The sequence below is a fragment of the Camelus dromedarius genome, chromosome 14, assembly GCF_036321535.1.
Source record: "Camelus dromedarius isolate mCamDro1 chromosome 14, mCamDro1.pat, whole genome shotgun sequence".
Taxonomy (NCBI): Eukaryota; Metazoa; Chordata; class Mammalia; order Artiodactyla; family Camelidae; genus Camelus; species Camelus dromedarius.
In genome coordinates this window covers 64,201,307-64,225,534 of record NC_087449.1, presented here as the reverse complement: position 1 = coordinate 64,225,534, position 24,228 = coordinate 64,201,307, and the positions used below count along the sequence as shown (strand labels likewise).

At 47.3% G+C, this 24,228-nt stretch overlaps 1 protein-coding gene, 1 long non-coding RNA gene and 1 other non-coding gene across 9 annotated transcripts; 1 reads left to right on the top strand and 2 right to left on the bottom strand.

Moving 5' to 3' along the window:
- Positions 1 to 1,494: 1,494 nt before the first annotated feature.
- On the bottom strand, positions 1,495 to 1,641 carry LOC116156983 (small Cajal body-specific RNA 16). The gene has a single exon (XR_004140948.1). It is a non-coding gene; the product is annotated as a small Cajal body-specific RNA 16 (non-coding RNA).
- A 3,093-nt stretch (positions 1,642 to 4,734) lies between these two features.
- PGD (phosphogluconate dehydrogenase) lies at positions 4,735 to 18,446 on the top strand. Its single transcript, XM_031464037.2, has 13 exons — positions 4,735 to 4,872; positions 5,534 to 5,609; positions 6,308 to 6,487; positions 8,401 to 8,466; positions 9,013 to 9,131; positions 10,791 to 10,860; positions 12,911 to 13,045; positions 14,538 to 14,727; positions 16,888 to 17,018; positions 17,190 to 17,323; positions 17,716 to 17,815; positions 17,972 to 18,094; positions 18,191 to 18,446. The coding sequence occupies exons 1-13, from the start codon at positions 4,865 to 4,867 to the stop codon at positions 18,308 to 18,310; spliced, it is 1,452 nt and encodes a 483-aa protein (XP_031319897.1). The 5' UTR covers positions 4,735 to 4,864; the 3' UTR covers positions 18,311 to 18,446.
- On the bottom strand, positions 4,866 to 21,715 carry LOC105107011 (uncharacterized). 7 transcript variants are annotated; one of them, XR_010383981.1, is made up of 6 exons: positions 21,528 to 21,715; positions 19,826 to 20,019; positions 18,740 to 18,847; positions 17,628 to 17,722; positions 15,470 to 15,519; positions 4,866 to 5,389 (listed from the first exon to the last, which is right to left on the bottom strand). It is a non-coding gene; the product is annotated as an uncharacterized LOC105107011 (long non-coding RNA). The 7 variants fall into 7 exon arrangements; XR_010383984.1 differs by lacking the exon at positions 4,866 to 5,389 and adding an exon at positions 8,382 to 8,510 and having other exon boundaries at positions 21,528 to 21,712; XR_010383985.1 differs by lacking the exon at positions 4,866 to 5,389 and adding an exon at positions 12,950 to 13,313 and having other exon boundaries at positions 21,528 to 21,712.
- Positions 21,716 to 24,228: the final 2,513 nt, after the last annotated feature.

Genomic DNA, 24,228 nt, shown 5'->3' with positions numbered 1-24,228 from the left:
TTAACCAATATGTGAATAGCTAATAAGCACTGGAAAATGTGCTCAACATTATTTGCCATTAGGGAAATGCAAATTAAAACCACAGTGAGATGCTACTGCACACCCACTAGGATGGCAGTAATCATAAAGACAGTATCAGGTGTTAGCAAGGATGTGGAGACACTGGAACCCTCATGCACTGCTGGTGGGAAATGGCACAACCAGTTCAGAAATAATTCAGCAGTTCTTAAAAACTCAAACATACACTTAACTGTATCACCTAGCAATTTCACTCCCAAATATCTACCCAAGAGAATGAAAACATATGCCCACACGATGATTTGTGCATGAATTTTCAAAATAGAATTATTTATTCTTTATTGCCCAACCTAGAACAATTTGTGTATCCATCAACAGATAAATGCATTAACAAGTTATGCACAATGAAGTATGAGTCAGCAATAAAAAGGAATGTGCTGCTCACAAATACAGTGATATGGATAAGCCTCAAAAACATTCCACTAAGGGAAAGAAGCCAGACAAAAACTACATACCATTCCATTTACTTCTAGGAATAAACAAAACTGTATAGACATTAAGTAGATCATAGGTCCTGAGGTGGGGGTGGGAGCAGAAATTGACTACAAACTGGCACTATTGGGGTGATGGAAATGGTGATGGTTACACAGCAGTGTAAATTAACTAAAAATATCCAGCTGTATGCTTCTATAATGTATGAATTGGTTGGCATGTAAATTATACTTCCATAATTTTTTTAAACAAAAGGACGGTGCTATGAAGAAGAGATGATCTCATTTTAAAGTAGGATGCCAATATAATTTATCATTCAAGCCAGAACAATTTTAAGAGTGAAAGGGGTTGCTATTAAAACTCTGCAAGAAGACAGCTGTGAACAAGGATTGTCACAGACCAACTGGCTTGAATGGTATCCCTTTTACAAAACTGTCACTGGATAGCAACAGTTAGTGGCCATCTGCTAGGCGGGAACAAGATAGAGACATGGTCCCTGTCCTGTCGGACTGATGGTGCAGTGAGGGAGATGGGAGAGAAAGCAGGCAGTGACAGTCACTGTGCTCATGGCACACAACAGGGAGGCATCTAAGTCATCCTGGGAGAGGAGAGGAACCCGTGAGCCAGGACTGCAAGGTGGTAGGAGGCAGCAGGGTCAAGAGCAGGCAAAACACCACCGGAGGCCAGAACCAGAAGGTAGTTCAGTGTCTGGAACAGTGTGCCAGCAGGGAGATCCCAAAGGGAGAGGACAGAGGTGAGCCCTGGTCTCAGCACTGCTGTGTTTTGTGAATAAAAGACCCGAGTGCTTGAATCTGAAAGGAAAATGTATCACCTGGGCTGGAGATGCAGCAGAGAAAAGGCTGTGGCACCACCCTGGCTAAGTCAGTCACATTGTCAGCCCTGCGGACCCAAGCTCAGACTGAGGTGCACGTTCCCAGGCATTGTATCAGGATGCTCTGGAGAGAAACACATTTTTTTTTTTGGTCCTGTTTGCAGTATCATAAATGATCATCAAACTGCTGCTAGAATGTTCCCACCTATTACTGCAAATAAAACCCAGGGAAAAGCTCCCCTGGGAACTTCCTGTAAGTCAGGGTTGGGCTGCCTGGTATGAGGTTGCACCCAGAAAAAAGCATTTTTAATAGGATGTACTGGTGCACCCTAAAGGGGTGTAGAACAGAGGAAATGACTCCAGGCAAAAGGAGAAGTCGCCCGGGATGATGTGTTTGGATCAGGAAAACAGATACTGTGAAATGCTTGGGTGTGTCATTGTCAAGGAGGAATTTTTTCTACAGCAACAGTCCACATAACGGACCATTTTGCTGCCAGCTGAGCTTGGTCCGCAGGAGCCACTCAGGAACTCTGCAAGCAGCTGTGACGGTGTTCTTCTCCCTCTCTCCCCAGAAGTTTACACAAGGAAGCCTGGGACACATTTTTTATTCAGTCCCATTTTCCATGATGGTTTATATCTCTCCCTTCTGAGTCCTTTCATTAAAAAGGTAGAAATTAATATCTCGGTACTAAGTCCTGGACACAAGTCCCTTGGTTTCATTTAACCCTAGAGCTACCCTGTGAGATTTTCTCCTTCCTGTTTTACACACAAGGAAACAGATTCGATAACCTGGGCCAGCTGCACAACTAGAAAGAAGTGGAAGCAGAGCCAGCTGAGGTCAGTGTGACACCCAAACCCACAGCTTTCCCTCTCCAGCAAGCAGCTTCCAAGAAGGACATTCCAGATCATTTGAGAAGCCATCTGTCCAACCACAGAGGCTCTCTCCCAACCCCAGGTTTTACTAGAAGTGACCTTGGGGCGCATCCAATCCACCCCAAAGAGGAAGGTCCAGTGTCTGCCACTAAGTGACCAAGCAAGTCTCGGCTCTCTGAGTCCCGGTTTCCTCGAATCTAAAGAGTTTAGCTAGGTCAGTGGTTCTCAAACCTGTTAAGCTCAGAGCCCTCTTATACTCTTAAAAATTATTTAGGACCTGAAGAGCTTTTGTGTGTGTGCATCGTATCTATTAATATTTACCATTAAAAAATTGAAACTGAGAAACTTTTGAATATCAATTTCCCAAAATAAAAGAAAATGCAGTGAGATGAGTGGCACTGTTTCACAGTTTTATAAATCTAATGTCCTGTTTCATATAGCTTAAGACAGCTGGATTCTCATATCTGCCTCTGTATTTAATCTCTTCCATATCATATGTGATGTAGCCCGTGGAAAACTCCACTGTACACTTGTGAGAGGATGATAATGAAGAAAGTAAGAGAATGATGATGAAGAAGGCAAATGACATCTTACTGGTGCCATGGAAATACCTCCATCCCCACTTCCCCCTGAAAGGGTCTCAGGGGCTTCCAGACATCCTGACCACTTTCTGAGACTTGTCTCCGAACTTGGTCCATAGACCACCAGCACTCAGAATCACCTGGGGGTCTTAATAAAATGCACATTTCCTGGCCTACCCGAGACCTGTGGTGTCAGAACTCACGTTTAACAAGTCTCCTTGCACAGTGGAGTCTGGGGACACTGGGCTGGGAGAGTTTCAAGATTCCTGCCAGCCTGGTTCATTCAGAGCTACCAGGTCATCTGTTTTGGTAGAGCTGGGACTAAGGCCCAGGTCTCAGTGCAGAGCATGCTGTGGCTGTCAGCTTGTGCTCTCTGGTTTGCCTGGCTTATCAGGGCCCATCTCCCCATTCACTTCTTTTCCATTCTGGGAGCTGCCGAGGGCAGCCAGGCACCTTGCTTATAGCTTTAAAATAAACCTCAGGCTTGCTTATGACTACATTTCTGCGTCCAGTAGAAGCAAGAAGAAATGAAGGAAGGGACTTATGGGACGGGGACCTCTTGTGCCCTCAGGAGGAATTCTGTGCTAAGCCTGGCACCACCTAGACATCTGTACAGAGAGTCAACCACAGTCCATGAATGCCATACCAGGCGATGGGGGAGTAAAAGAGAAAAGGAAAATTGTACCATCAGGAATGTTAGGCCTGGCTGAGGCAAAACAGGCAAATATGGAAGCAACTCAAAGAAAACAAATTGATATAAAGAATATTTATATTAGGAGAAACCCTAACACAGAAAAAATAATTACAAGATAAAGTAGACTGTGATATCATTTTAAAATTTCAGAGTAAGATTCCATTATTGCATTAAAAAATAGTTACTGTGATTTAATTAACACACAACTTCCAAGAGGAAAAAAACCGATATGGTGGGACATTTGCTAACATGGAAGTTATAACAGTATCTGTTAAGACTTTATTACAAAGTAACCTGTGCAATTGGTGTAATGGAAATAGCCTTGGCCTTGAGTCAGTCACAATTGGGCCACGAACTAGTCATTAACAGTTGTGTGACTTTAGTAATTGTACATCTGGTGAGCACTTACTATGTGCAAGGCAGTATTAGGTGACAGGAAACATTCACAGAAAGCAAAAAACCCTAAAATGTACGGGAGGAGCTAAGCCTCTTTCACAAGCATCTACATTGGAGGTGGCAGAGTTCAGTGCTGAGGGTCAAAATGCTTCGTGTGCCAGGGACTCGTGCACGTGGGAGGTGGTATTTAATGTCCTGGACCAACCGTTCACCAACACGTCGTCTCCAGCTTCCCAGCTGTATGGGAAGAGTTCAATGACATGACCTCTAAGACGGGCCCCATCACATCCCAGCAAGTACGTTCCCCGCTTGTTTTCTCTGAGCCTGTTTCTTCACTTGCAAAAGGGGGCTACACGTCTCCCACATAGGGTAGTGGTGAGGGGCAACATTTTCTGGCACCCATCACACGTGTCCGCAGACAAGAATACACCTGGGACCCTGCCTGGGGTCAAGCGATTCCACGCATAAACCCTACAGGGCACCGGAGCGATGGAAGGAAGAAGTGATGGAAACTTGGACAACAGGTGTCCAAATGCCCCTTCATTGGAAAGCGCGGCCCGACCTCAGCCACCATCCTTCCTCACCGAGCCGCGGAGCAGAGTCCGCGCCCTACGCGTCCTCTGCCGCCGGCCCGCGCCCGGCCCCCTCTGCGGGTCCCCGGCCCCCGGCCCGCGCCACGCCCCCGCTCGCGCTGAGTGGTGTTATCGATGTGCTCGGCGCTCTCCTGAGCCAGCCCTCGGAGTGGGCGGGCCCACTTGCCTCAGGTGGTCTAACAGGCGCCGGGCCAGGCCAATGGCGTGGTCCTCTAGCCCCGCCCCTTCCTTATGATTGGCCGGCGCTGCAGAGCCGTGGCCCGGGCCTCCGGAGACAAGCCGGAGCGGGACTCATCTCCGGTAGTCAGCGCTGTTCGCTCGCTGCCGTTCGGCTGTCTTCGCTCGAGTTCACTCTGCCTCTGCCGCCGCCGCCGCCGCCGCCGCCATGGCCCAGTGAGTGACCGCCCGCGGGATCCGGGAAACTTTACGAGGGTCCGCGCGGAGGGCGGGTCCGTCCCCCGACGCCGCCTCGGCCCCGGGGGTCGGCTGAGCCGGGCCTCGTGGCGCCCGGACCTCCACGGTCTCAGCCCCCTCGGGCCCAAGTTCGGAACCTCCGGACCCCGAGCCACCCCGTGGCCTCGCCTCTCCTTGGACCCGGCCCCTCTAACCCCTCGCAGCGGCGCAGGCGGATCCTGCTCCTTGGATGGGCCGGAGCGAGGGTGGGGGACAGGCGTGGCCGAGGGAGGCCCGGGTCCCCGGCCGGCCGGCGGCTCTGCCTGCAGGGCTGCCCGGCTGTGGGAGACGGGACGCCGGGAACAGTCGTTACCGGATCGGCCGGAGCGCAGAGATTACGTGCAGTGAACATCCTCCTACGTGCACGTTTGGTTGTCTCAGGAGAACTTGAGATTCCATGAAGTGGAAGAGGAGAGTGGCCTGTCTCCAGTTGCACGAAGGGCTGCAGGCCGGAGTCCTAAAGTGTAAAAAGGAGGAGCGGGGAGAGGGAAGTTAAGACAGGTTATTAATTAGCAAAAGCTAGAAAACTCTGGGTCCTTGAGTTGTAACGGATTAAGTGCAACTGAAACATTTTTCTTTGTTCTTTGTTCCCGTCTCTCAGAGCTGATATTGCACTGATTGGACTGGCTGTCATGGGCCAGAACTTAATTTTGAACATGAACGACCACGGCTTTGTGGTAAGTCAGGAGGAACACACTCTTCTCTTAGGGGTTCTTGGTCCTCAGCCTGAGTGCTGGTGATCGTTCTCATTTCCAAGGTCCCGTATGACCTGAACGTGTTTCTCATTATATGTGCTCTGTTGCTGCTTATGACATTTTTGCAGTAGAGACGCACCACTTTATGGGTGGGTGTGGGAGGGCCAGCTCCACAATTCTCTCAGGAAGAAGAGTCCTGCTAAACGTATCTGTCAGCTCTGTAAGGTCTGCAGCCTTGAATAAACCTGTCAGTATCCTAAGGAGGAGGAACCCTGGGAGTGTGAGCTCTAAGGTTGTTGCCTGATGGGAGCTGGAGCCCGTGAAAAGCTCAGGTGTGAATACTAAGCTGGCTTCGCTACAAGGGTTATCAGTGACAAAATGACAAAAAGTAACAGTCTGGAACTACCTGGTTTCTAGACTTGAGTCCTAACCAAACAGTGACAGACTGTCTAGCCCGCTATGTCCTGGCCAGTTGATCTTTGCTTATATTCTGTTCTTTGCCTTTTTATTGTATTAAAATTAACTTTCCGGTGATCAGTCAGCACTTGGGTGGGAAAAAGGTAAAATCAGGGTCCCACTTCCCCAAAACCTTTGGCAGAATAGCAGTTCCATTGTCACTCGGTCCAGTCTGAAGGTCTTCTATGTCCTAGATCTCCTAATCAGGCCATTTGTCCTTCTAGGTCTGTGCTTTTAATAGGACAGTCTCCAAAGTTGATGATTTCTTGGCCAATGAGGCAAAGGGAACCAAGGTGATTGGTGCTCACTCCCTGGAGGAGATGGTCTCCAAGCTGAAGAAGCCTCGGCGGATCATACTACTGGTGAAGGCTGGCCAAGCGGTTGATGATTTCATTGAAAAACTGGTGAGGCCAGCTCTCTCCAGCTGCTACTCGTGGGACAGAACTTTCCTCATTCCCTTCCCTTAGCTGTTGTACTTTTTCCTTAAGAGATCCCCCCCCCACACACACATTTCAATTTCTAGATATGATCTTTTCAGTATGGACAAACTATTGCTTAAATGTCTCAGTGTAGGTTAACTTGATCGGCGTTAGTTAAGTAACACCATAACCTCGGGTGGTGATGATTCCTTGTATGTAAAACTCTGAGGACACCAAGAGACATTTCAGGAAGAATTCATTATCCACCAGAATAGAAACAGTGGTAATCCCAGTGAGTTCTATCATTGATACTCAAAAAAAACTTACAGTTTTGATTATGTATTATGAATATTTAGTGCTATTGACTAATAAATCTTAGTGTCAAAATTTATAAGTAGATTTCATTTTTCTCAGTGTTCCTGTATAGCAACAATTCTCAAATTGTTGTATAATTTACTATAAATGACAAGAGATCCCCTGAGGGAATCCTAGCAAATACATCTTTTTTGGAATTAAAAAATAGGCCTATGGGCTGTGATGGCCATGCTGGGGCATATGGGTGCCTCTGGGAGGCAGGCTACGGCAGTTCTGGTCCCTGATCATCCTCCCAGGGGGGCTTCGCATAGGTGCACATCTTGGTTCTTTGACGCGTTGGTCTGACCCCTCATTGAGGCTCTCTGCCGTCCCAGGACTCGGGGATAGTGGGCCCGTTTGTGCGTGGTCACTGCCAGTCTGTTCTCTTCCCAACTTGTTCCCACTGGAGGACTGACGGCCACTCACCCACTGGCATGGCTATGCCGTTTCCCCAGGGAACATGCCCGGCAGCTTCTGGTCAAAGTGTTGTTGCTTTAAGTGTTTTCTGGGACACCTCTTGGGCCCACGTCCTCAACACACCTATGGGGAAAGATCCCACTGTATTAACCAGGAGGATTTCCCTCACTCCCTGCAGCCTCAGGGTGCTTTCCCCTCAGGAAAAAAAAAAATGCATATGGATGAAGGGGAACCAGTGGAAATAATGTGTCTAGATACTCAGAAACAGTTCAACTGTATCAACTCTGAGAAAACCAAGGCATTTGGAAGAAATGTTTTGTTATTGGAAGTATTATGGCAGTAAACAAAGGAAAGGGATGAACATTCCTTTTTTCTAAAGGAGGAGTGTTAACAATGGGCTTGTTTCTAAGGGGAGAGGAATTTGTAAACAGTGTGCTACCGTAAAAAAAGGAAGAACGTTGTAGTAACGTTAATGTAGCAAGATGCCAAACTGCCCATGGTTAGTGATAGACAGAATGGACTGAAAACTGGTAGAGGACTCTGCAGCATAGGGAAATATCAAGTTATGTAAACTGGAGCCTTGCAGGGGAAGACTGGATACTAAATAGTGAAGCCAGCCTGATTGGTGTATATAGGAAGATATTCTTGTTTAAGGCCTGGTCTCTTCCTGCCGTCTCCAAATGGTGGTGATTAAATCATTTATTCAGACCAAACCACTTGATATTTACTGGATCCATACTCTGTTCTAGGCAGATTTTATTGGAAGTGGTTTAATTTTTTTTAGAACTAACCCAATCTGGGAATATAAATCAGGTAGTACACATTGGAAATACAAAATTTTCCAAGTAGGTTTTGTTTGTTGTAGAAATCTTAGAATACTTAAGAAGAAATATTTCAGTTGTGGAGAGTTCTGACTGGGTTTGCTAGTCAGGATAGGGTCTAGCTCTAGCCCCAGAGAGGATTGTTGAAGATCAAATAACTATATATATATATATATATATATATATATATTATATATTTGGACTGGGTTTATTTGGGATAAATTCTTGTTTGCTTTAATTGGTCACGGTATGTTTTATTCTTCTTTCATGTCTTTGGTCCACCTTAACGCTGGTGCCTGGTGGCAGATGCCATTGCTGGACACGGGTGACATCATCATCGATGGAGGAAACTCTGAATACCGGGATACCACGGTAAGTGTTCTGCAGTCCAGACTCCTCCAGGTTCTGAGAACGCTCTAGAAAAAAGTGTCAGTATTGCACATGTGACAGAAGAGTAGACTGGGTGGTGCTGACTCTTTGGGGGTTGGCACTGATGCCTTTGTTTTTTGCTAAGATGTACATCCATGTGCAGCTTGGTTGAGAACCGCTGCTCTGATGGGTCATTTGCTGGAAGAGGTCCCAGTATGATCTGAATGCCAAATGGCCCTAAGTCTTACTTGTATTAAACCAACTCTTCATTGAGTCTTACTGTACAAGGTCTTTTCCAGTAAAATGAGAATGTATGTTTGCCTTTATTATTTCCCTCTGGGGACATGGTAGCTATCTTAAACTTCCATGGATTTTCTTTTTTAACTCCCAAACCGAGGGAATTAAATTTCTTGAATGACCAGGTTATTCCTGGACCCGTGGGTCATTTAAGTTAATTGTGGGCTCTCCATCCTGTCTCATACCTCCTCTCAGTCACTGGGAGAAGCTTATTTTAGAGATGCATAAACACGTTCTTTTTCTCTCATGTAGAGACGGTGTCGAGATCTCAAGGCCAAGGGAATCTTATTTGTGGGGAGCGGTGTTAGTGGTGGAGAGGAAGGGGCCCGGTATGGCCCATCACTCATGCCAGGAGGGAACAAAGAAGCTTGGTGAGTACCAGAAGCACCATCCTCGTGTCTGCACAAGGGAGCCTGAGCTCTGAGAACAAGTGAGCGGTGTGCAGTTTGCCACCCCGTGTCCTCCATCCTGCTGGAGTGATGGAGGTAGGAGATGCTGGAAATCTTTCTTTTATCTAAACATTTTGTTTCTTGGACAAAATGTACGTGTCTTTTCCTCTTCTGCCACTTTTCTTCTGTTATTTTCTTCACTACTGATAATGGAAGTTCTAAATAGGCTTAAAGGGTTCAGAGGCTTTGAGGAAGTAGCTCAGATAGTGTCCTGTGCCTTATCTGGACTTAGGAGTAAGGTCTGCCTCTTTAACTGATACATGGTCCTAAGATAACTGTTTAATTAATAATTGTGAGTAATAGAAAAAACAGATGGGGCCTCTTTTGTCCCTGGGAATGAAGTGGAAGATTTTTATTTGACTAGGGAAAAAGCAAGCTTCACACTGCTCACTGTGCTGTATCTAAGAGGAAGGGTTGGCTGGAGAAGGGGAGGTGCTTTGGTGATGATGTGTAAGACACAGGTTGGGGGAGGTGGTGAGCGGGACAAAGAATTAAAATGGAGAGATGAAAGTAATGAATTATACACAACTTAGACTGAGGGAAACACCGCGGCTGAGACTGCAGAAAAAGAGAAAGCCAGATAGAGAAGATAGAGAGATGGAGCAGAAGAGAAAGAAATAGAAAAGGAGGGAGACGTGGAAAGGTAATGTGCTTTTCTGAGTGAGTTTGGTTTCCAAATATTCTAGAATTATATTAGGCATTAAAGGAAGGAGTGATCACACCTGACCCCAAAGGTGGGGGTCAGCTGGGAAAGATGATTCTTTAAAGTATCTCCCTAATGATTAAGTCTGGGGGTTCTCATCAGTACGTTAAGATCTAGAAGTAGAGACCTTCCTGCTTCTCATAAGCTTACAAATACCTATCTTGGGGCACTGCCCAGCGGGCTGTGAGAAATGCAGACGATACACGTGGAAATATTCCATATACAGAGGTGTTCCAATTCGGAGTCACTTTTCTCACACTGACCTGTCAGAAGTAAAATGGGACTTTTACTTGAAACAGTAAAAGTTCGGAGAAGCTCTAAGAGCTTAAGGTGTAGCTGTCTTAGCCCCTCATCCCGAGTGTTAACTTTGCAGCAGATTTTCTCTCTTTACCAAAAGCCTGTGAAGAAGGCTTTCCTGGTCCACAGGGAGGAGATGAGCCTTGGGAGTAGTGCGTTCTCCCCGGGGGGGCGGCGGGAATGCACAGCTGCTGCTTCTCTGAATAGTGAGTGTAGCCCTTGCAAACATTGCACGGCGCTGTCTGTCCAGAATCGTGCTGTACTTGGTAACAGATGTCCAGGCGAATAAAAGGGGCCTTGACAGGAACTGTCTCGCTGCTGCTGTTTGGAATGGCAACTTCTGAGAGCGCAGCAGAAATTTCTTCCGGCGCCTTGGTGGTCCTTCTGCCCAGCCTGTCTGTCTTTGTCTCAAGTCAGCCAGTCTGCACGCTCTGAGGACTCGGCTTCCGCGTTACTTTCTCGCAGGCCCTCCCACCTCCCATCAGAGAGAAAAACTGGGTGGGTCGGGGCGTCCCTGAGTGTTTAGTTGGTAGATTTCAGCCCTTCTCTCTCAGCAGCTTAACCACACTTCCCTTCCCCAGGCCCCACCTCAAGACAATCTTCCAAAGCATCGCCGCCAAGGTGGGCACTGGAGAGCCCTGCTGTGACTGGGTAAGTGCTGGGCTACCCTCGAAGGCCAGGTGGCACCACGGAGGGCAGAGCTGGTGTCACCGTGGTCCCAGCGATTTGCTTTGTGACATAAACTGCTCAGTCAGTGCGTCGCCAGCACAGCTGACGCCTACAATGCATGTACATACATGTCCTTGTATCGTGACTGAATATTCGTAGCTTGGAGGTTGATATTAAAAGCAGCCCTCCTGAATTCATCCAAAGGACGGATTCCTTAAAAAGGAGCAGGAAGGGTGAGGTGAAGGAAGACTGTTTCAGCCAGGTGACTTCAGGGCTAAAGGAAGAATGTGAGAGTCTAGAGCAGGGCTTGCCGGCCTGGGCCGCTGCTGTGCTGGAGCAGAGGCGGGACGTGAAGGGAGCCTCGGCTCACCCTCCCCCTGCCTGTATTTTGTGTTGCTGGCAAGATAAACCTCACCCCGTGTTGCAGCCTCAGTCCATACCCTGGGTGAAAACAAGCTAGGCCGGGGAGCCCCGAGCCAGCATCCTGACCGTCCCCTGGCGAGCAGTGTGACAGTGGGCGGTCACTTTCTCACCCGGGCTTCAGGTTCCTCATCTGTTGAATATGGGGGTTGGACCGGATGAGCTCCAGGGCTTCTTGCACTTCGCTCCGCGTGCCATTTTTAGGATGTTATATTTGTAGTATTTGAGATAAAAGGTGAGGCCGAACAAGGACCAAGGCACATGTGGAGCTTTGAGGGGAGCCCTCCCTCCTGGGCCTGGCGGCGCCCAGCGCTGAGCTGCTCCTCACACTGTAACCGGTGGTCGCCGACATCGTTCAGAAGCTGCTTCGTGGAGAGGCTGGGGCTGTGACTCAGGGCTGAGTGACTTTCTCACCCGTGGGAAGGGCTGGGAAGGGGGCTTTCCTTCCTTCACGGAACATTACTATATTTAAAAAAAAAAAAAGTCCAGTGACAGTAACTCCTCTTGTGTACATTTAGGACATAATCCTGAGGAACAAAACAGTACTTGCCTGTGTATCTTGATCAACTCTGGCTGCCTTTCCATAGCCCCACGCCTTACCCTTAGGTTACTGCAAAAAACTGATACAAACAGTAAACGCAGGCCCTCCTTAGTTCATTTTTGAAGTTACAGGAAGGAAGGGTGCAGTAAGGGTGTTATCAGCTACGTTACTTCATGGCCAAAGAAAGTGTCAAAATCAGAAGAAGGTAGGTCAGCGATGGAAACAGGGACAGAGGAGGTCTCTGATGGCAGGGGGATGGTGTGCCGGCATCCATCCTGCGCAGGTCCCAGCAGCTACGTCCCAGTCGCAGAGAGGGACACGTAAGAGTGCAGGGCCCGATGCCCCAGCACTCCCTTTGTTCTGACCCCTTGCCCTCCAGCCAGTTTTCAGATGATGTGCTTCCCAGCTTCTCCACAGGGACAGAATGTGTGGACCAGGCTAACACTTGTAACCAAGGAAGATACACAGTTACATTTCTCATCATAAATTCACAAGCTGGTATTCTGATCTCACACGTCTTGCTAGCTTCATTATAAGTCAGTATCTTGTCAACTGTGGGACCCTGGCAAGGACACGTTTCTGGGCTTAAAAGATGGAGGGCCAAGCCTTGGATCTGAGGTCATTTCCCCCTCAGTGGCCACAGAAACAACTACAAGAGTTTATATATATTTTAAAGTAAAAGCGATTTAATTGTCCAGCTTATTTTCACCTCCAGTTGCTAGAAAAGTGGTAACTTCAGGAAAAAGAAGACTCCTTTTACCTGTGAGTGGGAAGTTACTTTTAATAACGACGAGAAAGAATGGAAAATGCAGGCTAAAGGGCTCTGGGTACTTAGAGCAAGTCTGGGGATTCTGAAAAATCTTTAATGAGTTTGGAATTGGTTTAAAACAACATTGGACTGGATTAAAGCTTGTGTTGAGTTATGTAGTGATTCTTCTTGTGAAAATACTGTAAGTATTTCTTTGTGTCTGTGACTTTGGTACGGGGAGGGAGCCCTGCCGGAGCGGGACGTGGGCTTCTCCGGTGCTTGCCTGGCTCTCTGAGGGCCCCCTGACGCTGTGGCTCTCACAGGTGGGAGACGAGGGGGCGGGGCACTTTGTCAAGATGGTGCACAACGGGATAGAGTACGGTGACATGCAGCTGATCTGTGAGGCTTACCACCTGATGAAGGACGTCCTGGGCATGGAGCACAAGGAGATGGCACAGGTGAGGCCCCGGCCCCGGGTGAGTAACGCTGCGCAGATGAGAAGGGATTTGCTGGTGACAGAAAATCCTTCCTCCCGCTTTTTCCCTTGGTCATGCTGGAAAGTCTGATAGCCAGTTTCTAAGCCAGAGACTTGGCGGTGATCTCCACCACGCAGGGACCCTGACCGTGTGTCAGGCCTGTGTCACTTAACTCCATGCTCTCATTTGATCCTCCCATCGTCCCACGTGGGAGGCGCAGGAGAAGCTTTCTTTTCTGATCAAGTTAGGACTGGGTTTTTGACAGTTAATTAAAAAAGTTAGTCTAAGCTGGGAAACATAAGCATTTCCCCCAACATTTAATTATGAAAATGTTCAAACATACAACAAAGTGGAAAGACCTTGACAGTGAACGCTCGTGCACGCACAGTCTGGGGGTGGGGCATGTGCTTGGCACGCGCTGAGGTCCTGGGCTCAACCCCCAGTACTTCCAGTTAAAAACAGCTCCCCCCAAACCTGGATTCTGCATTTACCTTTTACCGTCCTTGCTTTGTAGACTTTCCGTCCATCCCTCTATCAGTTTATCTTTTTAAAAAATACATTTCAAAGGAAACTGCAGGCATTAGTACTCTTTTCTAAACAACTCGGCGTCATTCATGGTGTGTTCGCTCACCAGCCATTTCCTGGAGAGCCGAGTGCTTTTAAGTGTGAGGAGTCTGCCGCTTACAGTCTCATCAATTTCCTTATCATCTAGAATCTGCAGGTTGGGTTCTTTCAAGTGGAACATGATTTAAAGACACTTGCAAGACACACAGTGCAGAATCCTGGATTTTTTGCATTTTTTTCCTCCTAATTTAAAACTGTGTGCCATCCCCACGGATTTTGTTTCACTGACTTGCCCTTATCGTTTTTTCCAAAATAGTTTAACTTAGTTTTCACAGAAACTTGGCTTTTCTTTTTGTGTTCATGGTTAAGTCGTTTACGTAATATTTAATGTATTCATTCAACACATATGCGCGCTTCACTGTATGCTCGGCGCTGTTCTAGGGTGGGAATTTAATGGTGGAGAAAACCAAGTCCTTGCCCTCGTGACCTGGGACGACAGTCTTACACTAGTTAAGTATGTAAGACGAGTTCGTGGTCACTATATAAAGAAAAGTGGGTGAGTGTGAGAGACAGATCTGGATCAGATGATCGAGGGAGGCCTCTGAGGAGGCGACTGTGCCTGTACAGAGGCCCGAGGGAGGGCAGGGTGCACATGGCCCTGGGGGAGGCAGTCTGGTGAAGGGAAACTCAGCATGAACAGGCTGAAGCCCGACAGCCGACCCTCGGTTAGCACAGAACTCCACCGGCAGGAGAGTGTCGGGCACAGGGGAGAGGATCCTGTAGGCGCAGGCGCCGAGCAGATCATGAGGGCAGGGCAGTGTTTACATAGAAAAAGGATGGGTCAGGCAGGGGAGCATCGCCTGTGTAATCCGTGTTTCTCTCAGTGTTTTCTTTCACGTCCTGCACACAGGCTTTTGAGGAATGGAATAAGACCGAGCTGGACTCGTTCCTGATCGAAATCACAGCCAATATTCTCAAGTTCCAAGACACTGATGGCAAACACCTGCTGCCAAAGATCAGGGACAGCGCGGGACAGAAGGGCACTGGGAAGTGGACCGCCATCTCCGCCCTGGAGTACGGTGTCCCTGTCACCCTCATTGGTAACACTCAGCTTTTGATTGAACCGTTTCCTCTCACTGTGTTGATCCTGACTTCCTTCTGGGATACTGGTATAGACTGGCAACCAAGAATTACTAGGTCTTTCAGAGAATCGGTTCAACCCTAGTCAGCTTTAGAGTCTGATCTGCTCTTTCTGTATTTGAATAAATTTCACAGTGTGAGTGAGGCTGACGCTCCCTTTGACTCTCTTCTTTATAATCCTTCAGTTGTATGAGCATTGAGATAAGTTCAGAAGTTAGTCTCTGTCTTTGACTTTTGGGATAGTTCTGACATTAGTGATTTAATTATGGTCAGTGATCGATGATCTATTTAATAGGGAAGGTAACTAATGGAATTTTTCATACTGAATTTCATGGAATAATCTGAGTTTAGGTACTCAACATTTATTAGTATTTTGCTGAGGTTTTTCTCAGGTCTATTTAAGAAATAAAATATCATCTGTACATCTCAAGGCCTTTGATATTCTTTTCCTGAGCTCCTCCCCATTCTCCCTTTAGAAGAAGACTTCTCTCCTGAAGTTGGTGTATATCCTTCCCATCCGTCCTTTCTATCTTGTCTTAATGAGCCAACAAGCATCAAACTCAAAAAGATGCAGAGAGGATATAATCAAAAGCAGAAATAAACAGAAATAATAAGAGGATTAACGAAACTACACATTGGTTCTTTAAGAATAAAATAGATACGCTTCCGGCAAGACTGAAAGAGGAGAGTGAAAAAAGGTACCTGGCATGTTTGATGAAAGGCTGATCTTTGCTCCTGCAGAATGATTCCCCCTGTAGCAATAAAACTCGATACTGTGTTTGCTTTCCAGATGGAGGTTGCCTTTCCCTCCCTAGTCTCCTCCCTTCTCTCCATTTCCTGGTTATGCCTCACTCTGTTGACCGTGAGCTGTATGGCTGCGAGGCACAGTAAGGAGGGAAGTCCTTTGCTTAGTCCAGCTCGATAGAGAAGGAAGTTGACTCCTTTTGGCTAATCTGAGTGCTACCCTGGGCAGGGGACCAAGACAGGAACTGGGAGCAGGTTATTCATCACTGACTCAAATACAAGAGCATCACAGCCTCAGAGACCCCCCTACTCTCTTGCTTTAGAGATTCTGCGCCCTGCCTTCCAGGTGGCGGCAGGCAGGCTTACTCCCTGGACGGGAGCCGTCCTTGTCTCTGAACTAATGGGGAAGTGAGTCTTCCGGCTCATCTTTAGGTAACATTGAGGGTTTCGCCACAATGGCCTCTTTCTGCCTTTTGTCTTACGAAGCTTCCGCCCAGAAATGCGAAGTCATGGGGGTGTGTGTGTGTCTATGTCTATGTCTATGCACGGCAGGACCCCAGAGAGCTGGATGAGGACAAGGACAGGAAGATACCCACTCTCAAGTTTATGGCCAGAAACCTTTCCTCAGAAATAAAGCCCTGAGTTAGTTCCCAAAGATTTTAATTCATTTTGTCTGTTGGGGGGAAAAAAGGGTTAATTTATTCTAATTTTACAAGTTGTCAATTGGGCAAGCATTTATAAGTGATAATTTTTAAGATACTAAATGTCTTAATGTTAAAATACTATATTGAAATGCTTTTTATTCAAATGAAGTAAAATTGTGAAACTGTAACAGTGATCATGGATATGCTGAAAACTGTAAGAATTAGAAAATGGAGGTTTTTGAAGAGTGAAGTCTGTGTTACTTCTCAGTGTCCTAGTTGTTTCAAAGTGTTGGGTATTAGTGCTTCAAAAGAAAATAAACTGAGTTTTTGGTGAGCATTTAAAAATTAAATTCTTCCCAGCTGAAACTGAAATTTTACTGGTGGACCAACACTGAATAATTCTGAATAATGGTGGTTTTGCCTCTTCGTATTTTCCTTTAAAAACTCCCCTTTGAATTTCATGGTGATCTTTGTGGTTGAATCCCTGAATTTACGTTGGAAGACTGACTTGTAGTTTTAGTTTCCAAATGAACTGTTCAGAGCTTTTTTATAAAAGTTCCTTGTGATCCAGGGTATCTTTTGTGGCCTAAGGTTGAGACTTTCAGCTGTTTGTAAAATGGAAAATCTTGCTCCATTTGTTTTTCCTTCATCCTCTGGCTCATGTGTACTGCTCCTCGGGTTCTGTGTAAACTCTGGTGACATATTACCTCCCCCTGCCTCCAACCCATGTAGGAGAAGCGGTCTTTGCTCGATGCTTATCATCTCTGAAGGACGAGAGGATTCAAGCGAGCAAAAAGCTGAAGGGGCCTCAGAAGACCCAGTTTGAAGGTGACAAGAAATCATTCCTGGAGGACATTCGAAAGGTGGGGCCAGGCCTGGCAGCGGCAGTGGGGGTGGGGGGTGCTGTGGGAGAGCACCCTGACGCCACGCACGGAGGCGCGGTCAGGCCAGCCTTGCCCGCATGGACTCGCAGCACTGCAGGGGGACAAGGCTGGTCGTGTGCACTTCTCATGAGCCTTTGTGTCATTCTCCAGGCCCTCTATGCTTCCAAGATCATCTCTTATGCTCAGGGCTTTATGCTGCTAAGACAGGCAGCCACTGAATTTGGCTGGACCCTCAACTATGGTGGCATTGCCCTGATGTGGAGAGGGGGCTGCATCATCAGGAGGTAAGTGGTGGGAGGGACCCCCACCTGCCCTGCCGGAGAACCGTGGTCTCAGGGCGCCTGTGTGAACAGTTCTCCTATAACTGTGCGGTGAATCCTCTCGCTAGTACACTAGTGACCAGACAGGCTTAGGTGTCACATCTCACATTCTTCCTGGCTATCAGTTATTCTAACTCAAGTGTCCACACTGCCCCTTTTAAAGTAGTTCTGTGACGACTGTCATGCCCTCCGCCCTCCCCTCTTGGGACTTGGTTGTCTGTCCTGGCCGGACACAGAACTTCGGGGGGTGGGACACGTGCCTTCGTACCTCGCTGGGTCTCCATCAGCTTCACCTTACTTCCCCTGCTTTCTGCCAGGTGTTCAGTCTGCTAGTTCCTCCCTCTTGATTATTTCAGTGTATTCCTGGGAAAGATAAAAGATGCATTTGATCGGAACCCAGGACTTCAGAATCTGCTACTAGATGACTTCTTTAAGTCAGCTGTCGAAAACTGCCAGGTGTGTAGCCTAGAGCTGGGTGGCACGGGAATTCTATCTCGGTGGGTTTTGCTCTGGGGGCACCTGCTTTTCATTTACCAGCGCTGATGCGCATGGAAATCTGTTATCTTTCCTGTGAGCTAATCACCAGCCTTTGGCTCTGCTTTTCTTGCTCAGGACTCCTGGCGGCGAACAGTCTGTACTGGGGTCCAGACAGGCATCCCCATGCCCTGCTTCACCACTGCTCTCTCCTTCTACGACGGCTACAGGCACGAGATGCTGCCGGCCAACCTCATCCAGGTGAGCTTTCGGAGTAGCTGGTAACATTAACCTGGGTGGTACCCGAGGGGCGTGTGCCTGTGTGTATCCTAACCAGCCTGACGTCTTGTCTTCCAGGCTCAGCGGGATTACTTTGGGGCTCACACCTACGAACTGTTGGCCAAGCCGGGGCAGTTTATCCACACTAACTGGACAGGCCATGGCGGCAGTGTGTCATCATCTTCATACAATGCCTAACCAGACTCCATCACCCCCACGACCCCGACCCAGACATTCCACGTGCCACGCAGCACTGCCTACATGGCCCTTCGCCCTACTTTCTGCTTAGATCTTTTAAAATAAAGTGTCGTAAGAGACTCCTGTGAAAAGTCAACCCGCTTATTTGTGAAGTAGTTCTGTGAGAAGCAGCCCGCCCCCTGCCCCGGGTTCCTGGGACTAAGCAGGGGTTGAGCGTGTGTGTGCACACAGCCGAGCCAGCGGCCCCTGGGACTAGCAGGCGAGTCACGTCTGCCCTGACAGAGGCAGCAGCTCTTTTCACACAGACACACAGGGAAGGTTTCTGTGGAACTTGATCAAATTGGAAACTTTGTATCATGCAGCTGAATTCCCTTAATAAAAGTAAAAAAATCAGATTTATGCTTTTCCTCCAGACTCAGATATTCTCACCTCAGCCACACGGAGCCATAGCCTCACTGGCAGAAAAGCTTGCAGCCGGTTTCATTACGTCCAAATTAGTTTACTTCCTTCTGGCCTTGTTACATATTTTCCTCTTATCTTTAAAAAATGAAAAGAAGACCCCAATAATACCAGAAACACCAACGTTAGGTAATGATTAACTCTAGAGGGAAGGATGAGGAGGCAGTCGAGGAGGGCGTGTACCAGCTTACGACTTAACTAGCTGTATGACTTTGGGCACATTGTTTAATATCTCTGGCCTCAGTTTTCTCATTTGTAAAATGGGGATAATATCAGTACCTGCCTCCTTAAGGCTATTTTGAGGCTTCACCTAATTAAAACAGACCAGCACCTGACACATAATAAGCACCTATGTAACTGGTAATTATCATTAGCACTTCAGGGTGTGCCTGTCCCTGAAGCAGTGGTATTTCTGAGAGAAAACAAATGCTACTTCTCAGCACTCAGAATTCACTGTGAACCAGCCCTCAGGTTCCTGGTGAGACTTCTGTGTGCTCAACTGTCTGGGTTAAGACAGACCCTAGAGGAGTCGGCAGAACTCCTCAAACTGCACATACTGCCCCCCCACCCCGCCCTCCCCCCCCCACCAGGGGGTGGGTCTTGGAAAAAAGGCAGATTCTGATTCAGCAGGTCTGGGTGAAGGCCCACAGTCTGTTTCTAAAAAGCTCCCAGGTGACAACATTCTGGCACAGGAAGGGCAAAATAAATGGAAGCTCTTTTTATTGTTAAAAGAATGTAACAGTCCTTTGCCTAGGTCCTTGACAGGGAGACTTAACTATATATGACTTCATGCCTTTTGAATTTTACCTCCCATGACTTATTTAAAAAGTATATGAATAAAAATAGCTCTGGTGAAGGCAGCCTAGCCTGCTGGTTAGGAGCCTGGGTTCTGGGGCCACCTGCCTGGGCCCAGATCTTGGCTAGACCACTAATTCCTTCTTCCCACATTTGCCTCTGTACCTGTGTACTTCCTCATCTGTAAAATAGAGAGAATACCTATCTCACGGAGCTGTTTTGAGGATTAAATTAGTGTCTGCCACAGTGAATATTATTTACCTGCAGAAGGAGAGGCAGTCGAACACCTCAGAAAGTGGATGGAGGGGGCCACAGACGCGTTCTGCCTCCAGCCAAGTTGGTCCTGTCCAGCCCAGCTGCCGCAGGGTCAGTCTGGTGGCTATTCCAGCAAAGGGCCTCCGTCAGCAGAAATTGTAGCCCTTTTATGACATCAAGCACAACCTCCTTCTGCTTATCTGGGATACAAAGGAGTTAGTTAAAAAGACACGTGGGTCAGACGGGGGAGCACACGGGGGTTCTGGGCAGAGGCTTTAGGCGGGGGCTTGCAGGTGGCATGCTGCTTTGCGGCAGACGCGGAGCCCATGTTTTAGCAGGGCACACAGGCCTGCCGGACGTGCACGCTGTGTCAGTGGTGTGTCAGCACGTACACGCTCCCTGTCCAGTCATCCTGTGTGCGGTTCCAGCGACAACTGATTGGTGCAACATGACCACCATTTTTATTATTCCTCTAATTCTGAGGGTCAGGGATTTGGAAAGGTACAAGGTGGACCGCTTGTCTCTGTGCCACAGTGTCTGGGGCCTCAGCTAGAAGGACTGAAAGCTGGGGCTGACTCCACGGCTGGGTCACTTGGAGGTGTCTGTCCTCTTTGTTGGGTGGTTGACGCTGGCACCTCAGCGAGGGCCCTCGGCCGGAAGGGTGCACGGTGCCTAGCTGTGCGGCCGCAGACTAGGCCGACTTCTGACTTGGTGGCTCAGGGCTCCAAAGGGGAGTGTTTTAAGACCTAGCCGTGGATGTCACACAGCATTATTTCAGCCACGTTATATCAGTTACGAGAGTCATAAACCCTTCAAATTCGAGGGAAGGAGAATTAGGCTTTACCTCCTGCCGGCGGAGTGATGAGGTTCTAGAGGAGCATGTGGGTCAGGAGATACTGACCTTTTTCTTTCCAAACATAATCTGCCATGTATGCTTACCTTGAAGAGGACAATTTGTTACATGGGGAATCGGGAAGTCTGGCCCTATTTGGGGGTTTTCCTGAGGGTCTCGTACAGTCTAAATGGCCTATATGAGAACATAATAATAGCCGACAGAGTGTATGCCAGGCACTGTTTTAAGTTTACTCATTTAATACAAGAGCCTCTGAAGTAGGTGCCAGCACTTTCACCAATTTACAGGTGAAGCATGAATGAGGATTTTAAGTAACTTGTCCAAGGTCACAGAGCTCCTGAACAACTGAAATCTGAAACCCAGCAATCTGGTACCAGAACGCATGCACTTAATCACCGTATTATCTCACCGCTCGATGTGTGCAATTCAGTTATTCATTGGCAGGTTTACTGTGTACCTACTGTGTGCAAACACTGTGTTTGGAACCATTTGTTTAGTGGTGAGGGAAGTCAAGTCCTGACCTCATGAGCTTCTGGAATACATATAACAGCTAATGGAGACTGATTCCTGAATCAGCATTTTATAGTACAATTCAGGGAAAATAAATGATGACTGAACGTTTATGGTACCCTACTTAACGCAGCTGAGCAGGACTCAGGAGACCTGCAACGTCCTTGTGTTATTTACGGCGAGGGCAGCGGGATGAGAGTACAGGAAAAGGGCGTGGACTCAGAGGCTAGGCGGCTCCATCAAAACCGGCTCCACCACTTCCTAGCGGCTGCGGCTGCGGCTCGGGCGAAGCTCTTTCACCTGTGACCCTCCTCCCTCACACATAAAAGAAAGGTAACAACTTACCTCCGAGGGCAGCTGAGATAGAAAACGGGCACCTAGAACACCACCAGGAGCAAGTCAGCGCTCGGTGTGGACCAGTCACCACCCGGGACAGGAAGGGCCTTGTTTTGTGGCGCGATGCTGCTACCTAGTGGCCAGTGTACGTGCTCGCTTTTCATCGAGTAAAAACAGTTCCAGTCAAACACTGCGGACCCTTGAGAGAGAGGTGGGTAGGGACCCACCCCCCCCACCCCAATTGAAAATTCCTATGTAACTTAGAGTCAGCCCTCCAAATCTGTGGTTCTGTACCTCCAGATTCAACAAACTGCAGATCATGTACTACTGGAAAAAATCCACGTGTAAGTGGACCTGAGCAGTTCAAACCCGTGTTGTTCAAGGGCCAACTGAACATCCATTTCCTATAATGTAACACCTCAGCCCTGGACCTTTCTCTTCAGAGTCTAAAGTGCCTGGGTATTCCACAAGTGTCACTGGAATAAAGTTCTCTCACCCTGGGAAGCATCTGCTTTAAAATGCGACACTATGCGAGGTACAAAGCATAGAAACTGCCTGGGAAATCGTTTCTATTTCTTGAGCTCTTCGGGGAGGTGACTTAAACCACACAACTGCTCTGTGAGGCTGGTACCATGATCCCCACTTTATAAATGAGGGACCGGAGGCTTGGAGAGGTTCTGACTTGCTCTGGGTCACAAAGCTTGTGAGAGGGGCTGGGTTCTGAACCCAAGGCCTGGCCTGGGGGCTGGAGTTTGCTTAAAAATGCAGAATACAGAAATATAAAGTGAAAAATGTGGGTGCCTTTCTCTGCCTTCTCTTCAACTCATTGCTCAGGAGTTAATTGTATTTGCCACATATCCTCCCAGCTCTTTTTCTATTCCCTTCAACTATCCCATATCCCCACATAGATGCATATGCTCTTAAAAAAAAAAAAAAAAAAGAAACAAGACTATTCTGTACATACTAGTCTACAGATTTAACGTCCTAGAGCACATCAGTCTATTAACTCGCAATTTAAACTTGTTACAGCTTAGTATTTCCAAGAACTTCATAAATTATTTAGAAGAACAAAAACCTTAGGTTACACAATTAATCAACCCCTAATAACTTTGCATGTTGAATCTCTGCCTCCTCAGCCTGACCACTTAGGATTCAGCTGAGATGTGGGGCAACTGCGGGGTGAGGGGTCAAAAGGAATTCCCTGTGTGATTCTCCATCTGCCATTTCTCACTCTTTTTCCTCTACCCCTGACTTTCTCCACAGAGGCAGTAAGAGAGAGAGGCTGCCTGTATATTCTTCCAATTAAGCACAAACTCTGAGCTTCCAACTGAGCACAAATAAACTCCTTCTTTCCTTCCGTAGTTTCACATTTGTCATGAAAGGCAGGTGAGTTTAACATGCAGTAGAAGGTGCTGGGATAGAGGAAAGACTGGGATGTGTTAAGGCCTTTAGAGATTCTCAACATGAAAGGCTTTCCATTCTCATCCCACTTGTAATTAAAAAGAAACACAGCACTAAATCATAAAAGAAGTGTGATAAGGTCTAAAAATACTGTTTTCCCTCTGATGACTGCAGTGAGGTGTTAGAAAATATACAGGTTCCCCTGCTTCCCGAAAATTTGAGTTCCCCCACTTCGCTTTTACAAAGGAACCACCCAAGTACCTGTTTCCACTAACCAAAAGAAATCCAAAGAGAATTTTCACTTTTATGAGAAAAAGGCCGTCACCATACTATCGTAGGTCTTCGTAAAAGCCAAGTGGCTCAGTGAGAACTTTCAAAAGCGGGGGATACCTGTATATCTAAGTCAAATTTCTTTTAAAAAACTTGCATTGCTGATGATCTGAGGGCCTAGGTGCCTACTATCAAGGAGCCTCTGATTTATCAGGACTCAAGATGCTGCTGAGAGTCAGATCTTCAACAAACATTTAGTGAACTCTTGCATGTGCCAGGCACTGGGGCTCTCACTGCAACTCAGTTAAGTCAGGTGGACACACATCTTTAACAACTAATTACAATACAGTGCATTCATTCAACTTGGATCTGTTAAGTGTTTACTATGTGCTAGGCCAGTGGTCTGCTAAAGCCAGTCCTACGGTGAGAGCTGATTTCTAAATTTTCAGGAAAACTGAAAACCAGAGACAAACACAGCCATTATTAAGAATTAAGTTGCATAAATTTAGGCTTAAGTAAATTATGTTAAAAACAAATAAAAACTCAAAACTCATCAGTGCTTAATTATGTTACTACGTTGCACATTTTCTATTATCTGTGTTCTTGACATTGTTCATGTCTGTTGTGTCTGTGTGGTGTAGTGCAGCATCTCTTCTCAGTGTGAAACCGCACCCCACAGGGTTAACAGAAGCTGTCAGCACAAATCCTTGAGTTCCTCTCACAGAACAGCAGATAAGGGAACAGCCTGTTAGAAACCCCGCTGCTTGTAACCTGCCTTTATTGATTAAGCCAGCTTTGGTTGTTTTTTTCCCTTTCTCTAACTGCATACCCTCCAAGCTTCACGTAGCCTGGGTAATATATCACCAGACTTCTTAACCACCTCTGTAGATAACGCTTCTGACCTGTAGGTCACCACAGTAACGGGGGCTTAAGTTGTTTTCCAGAAATTTGGAATTGGCTCCTGCCCAGTTCAGACCAGCTATGACTAGTTGGGACCACCGACCCTAAAAGTGGGCCTGCGCAGAACACCGATTACTTT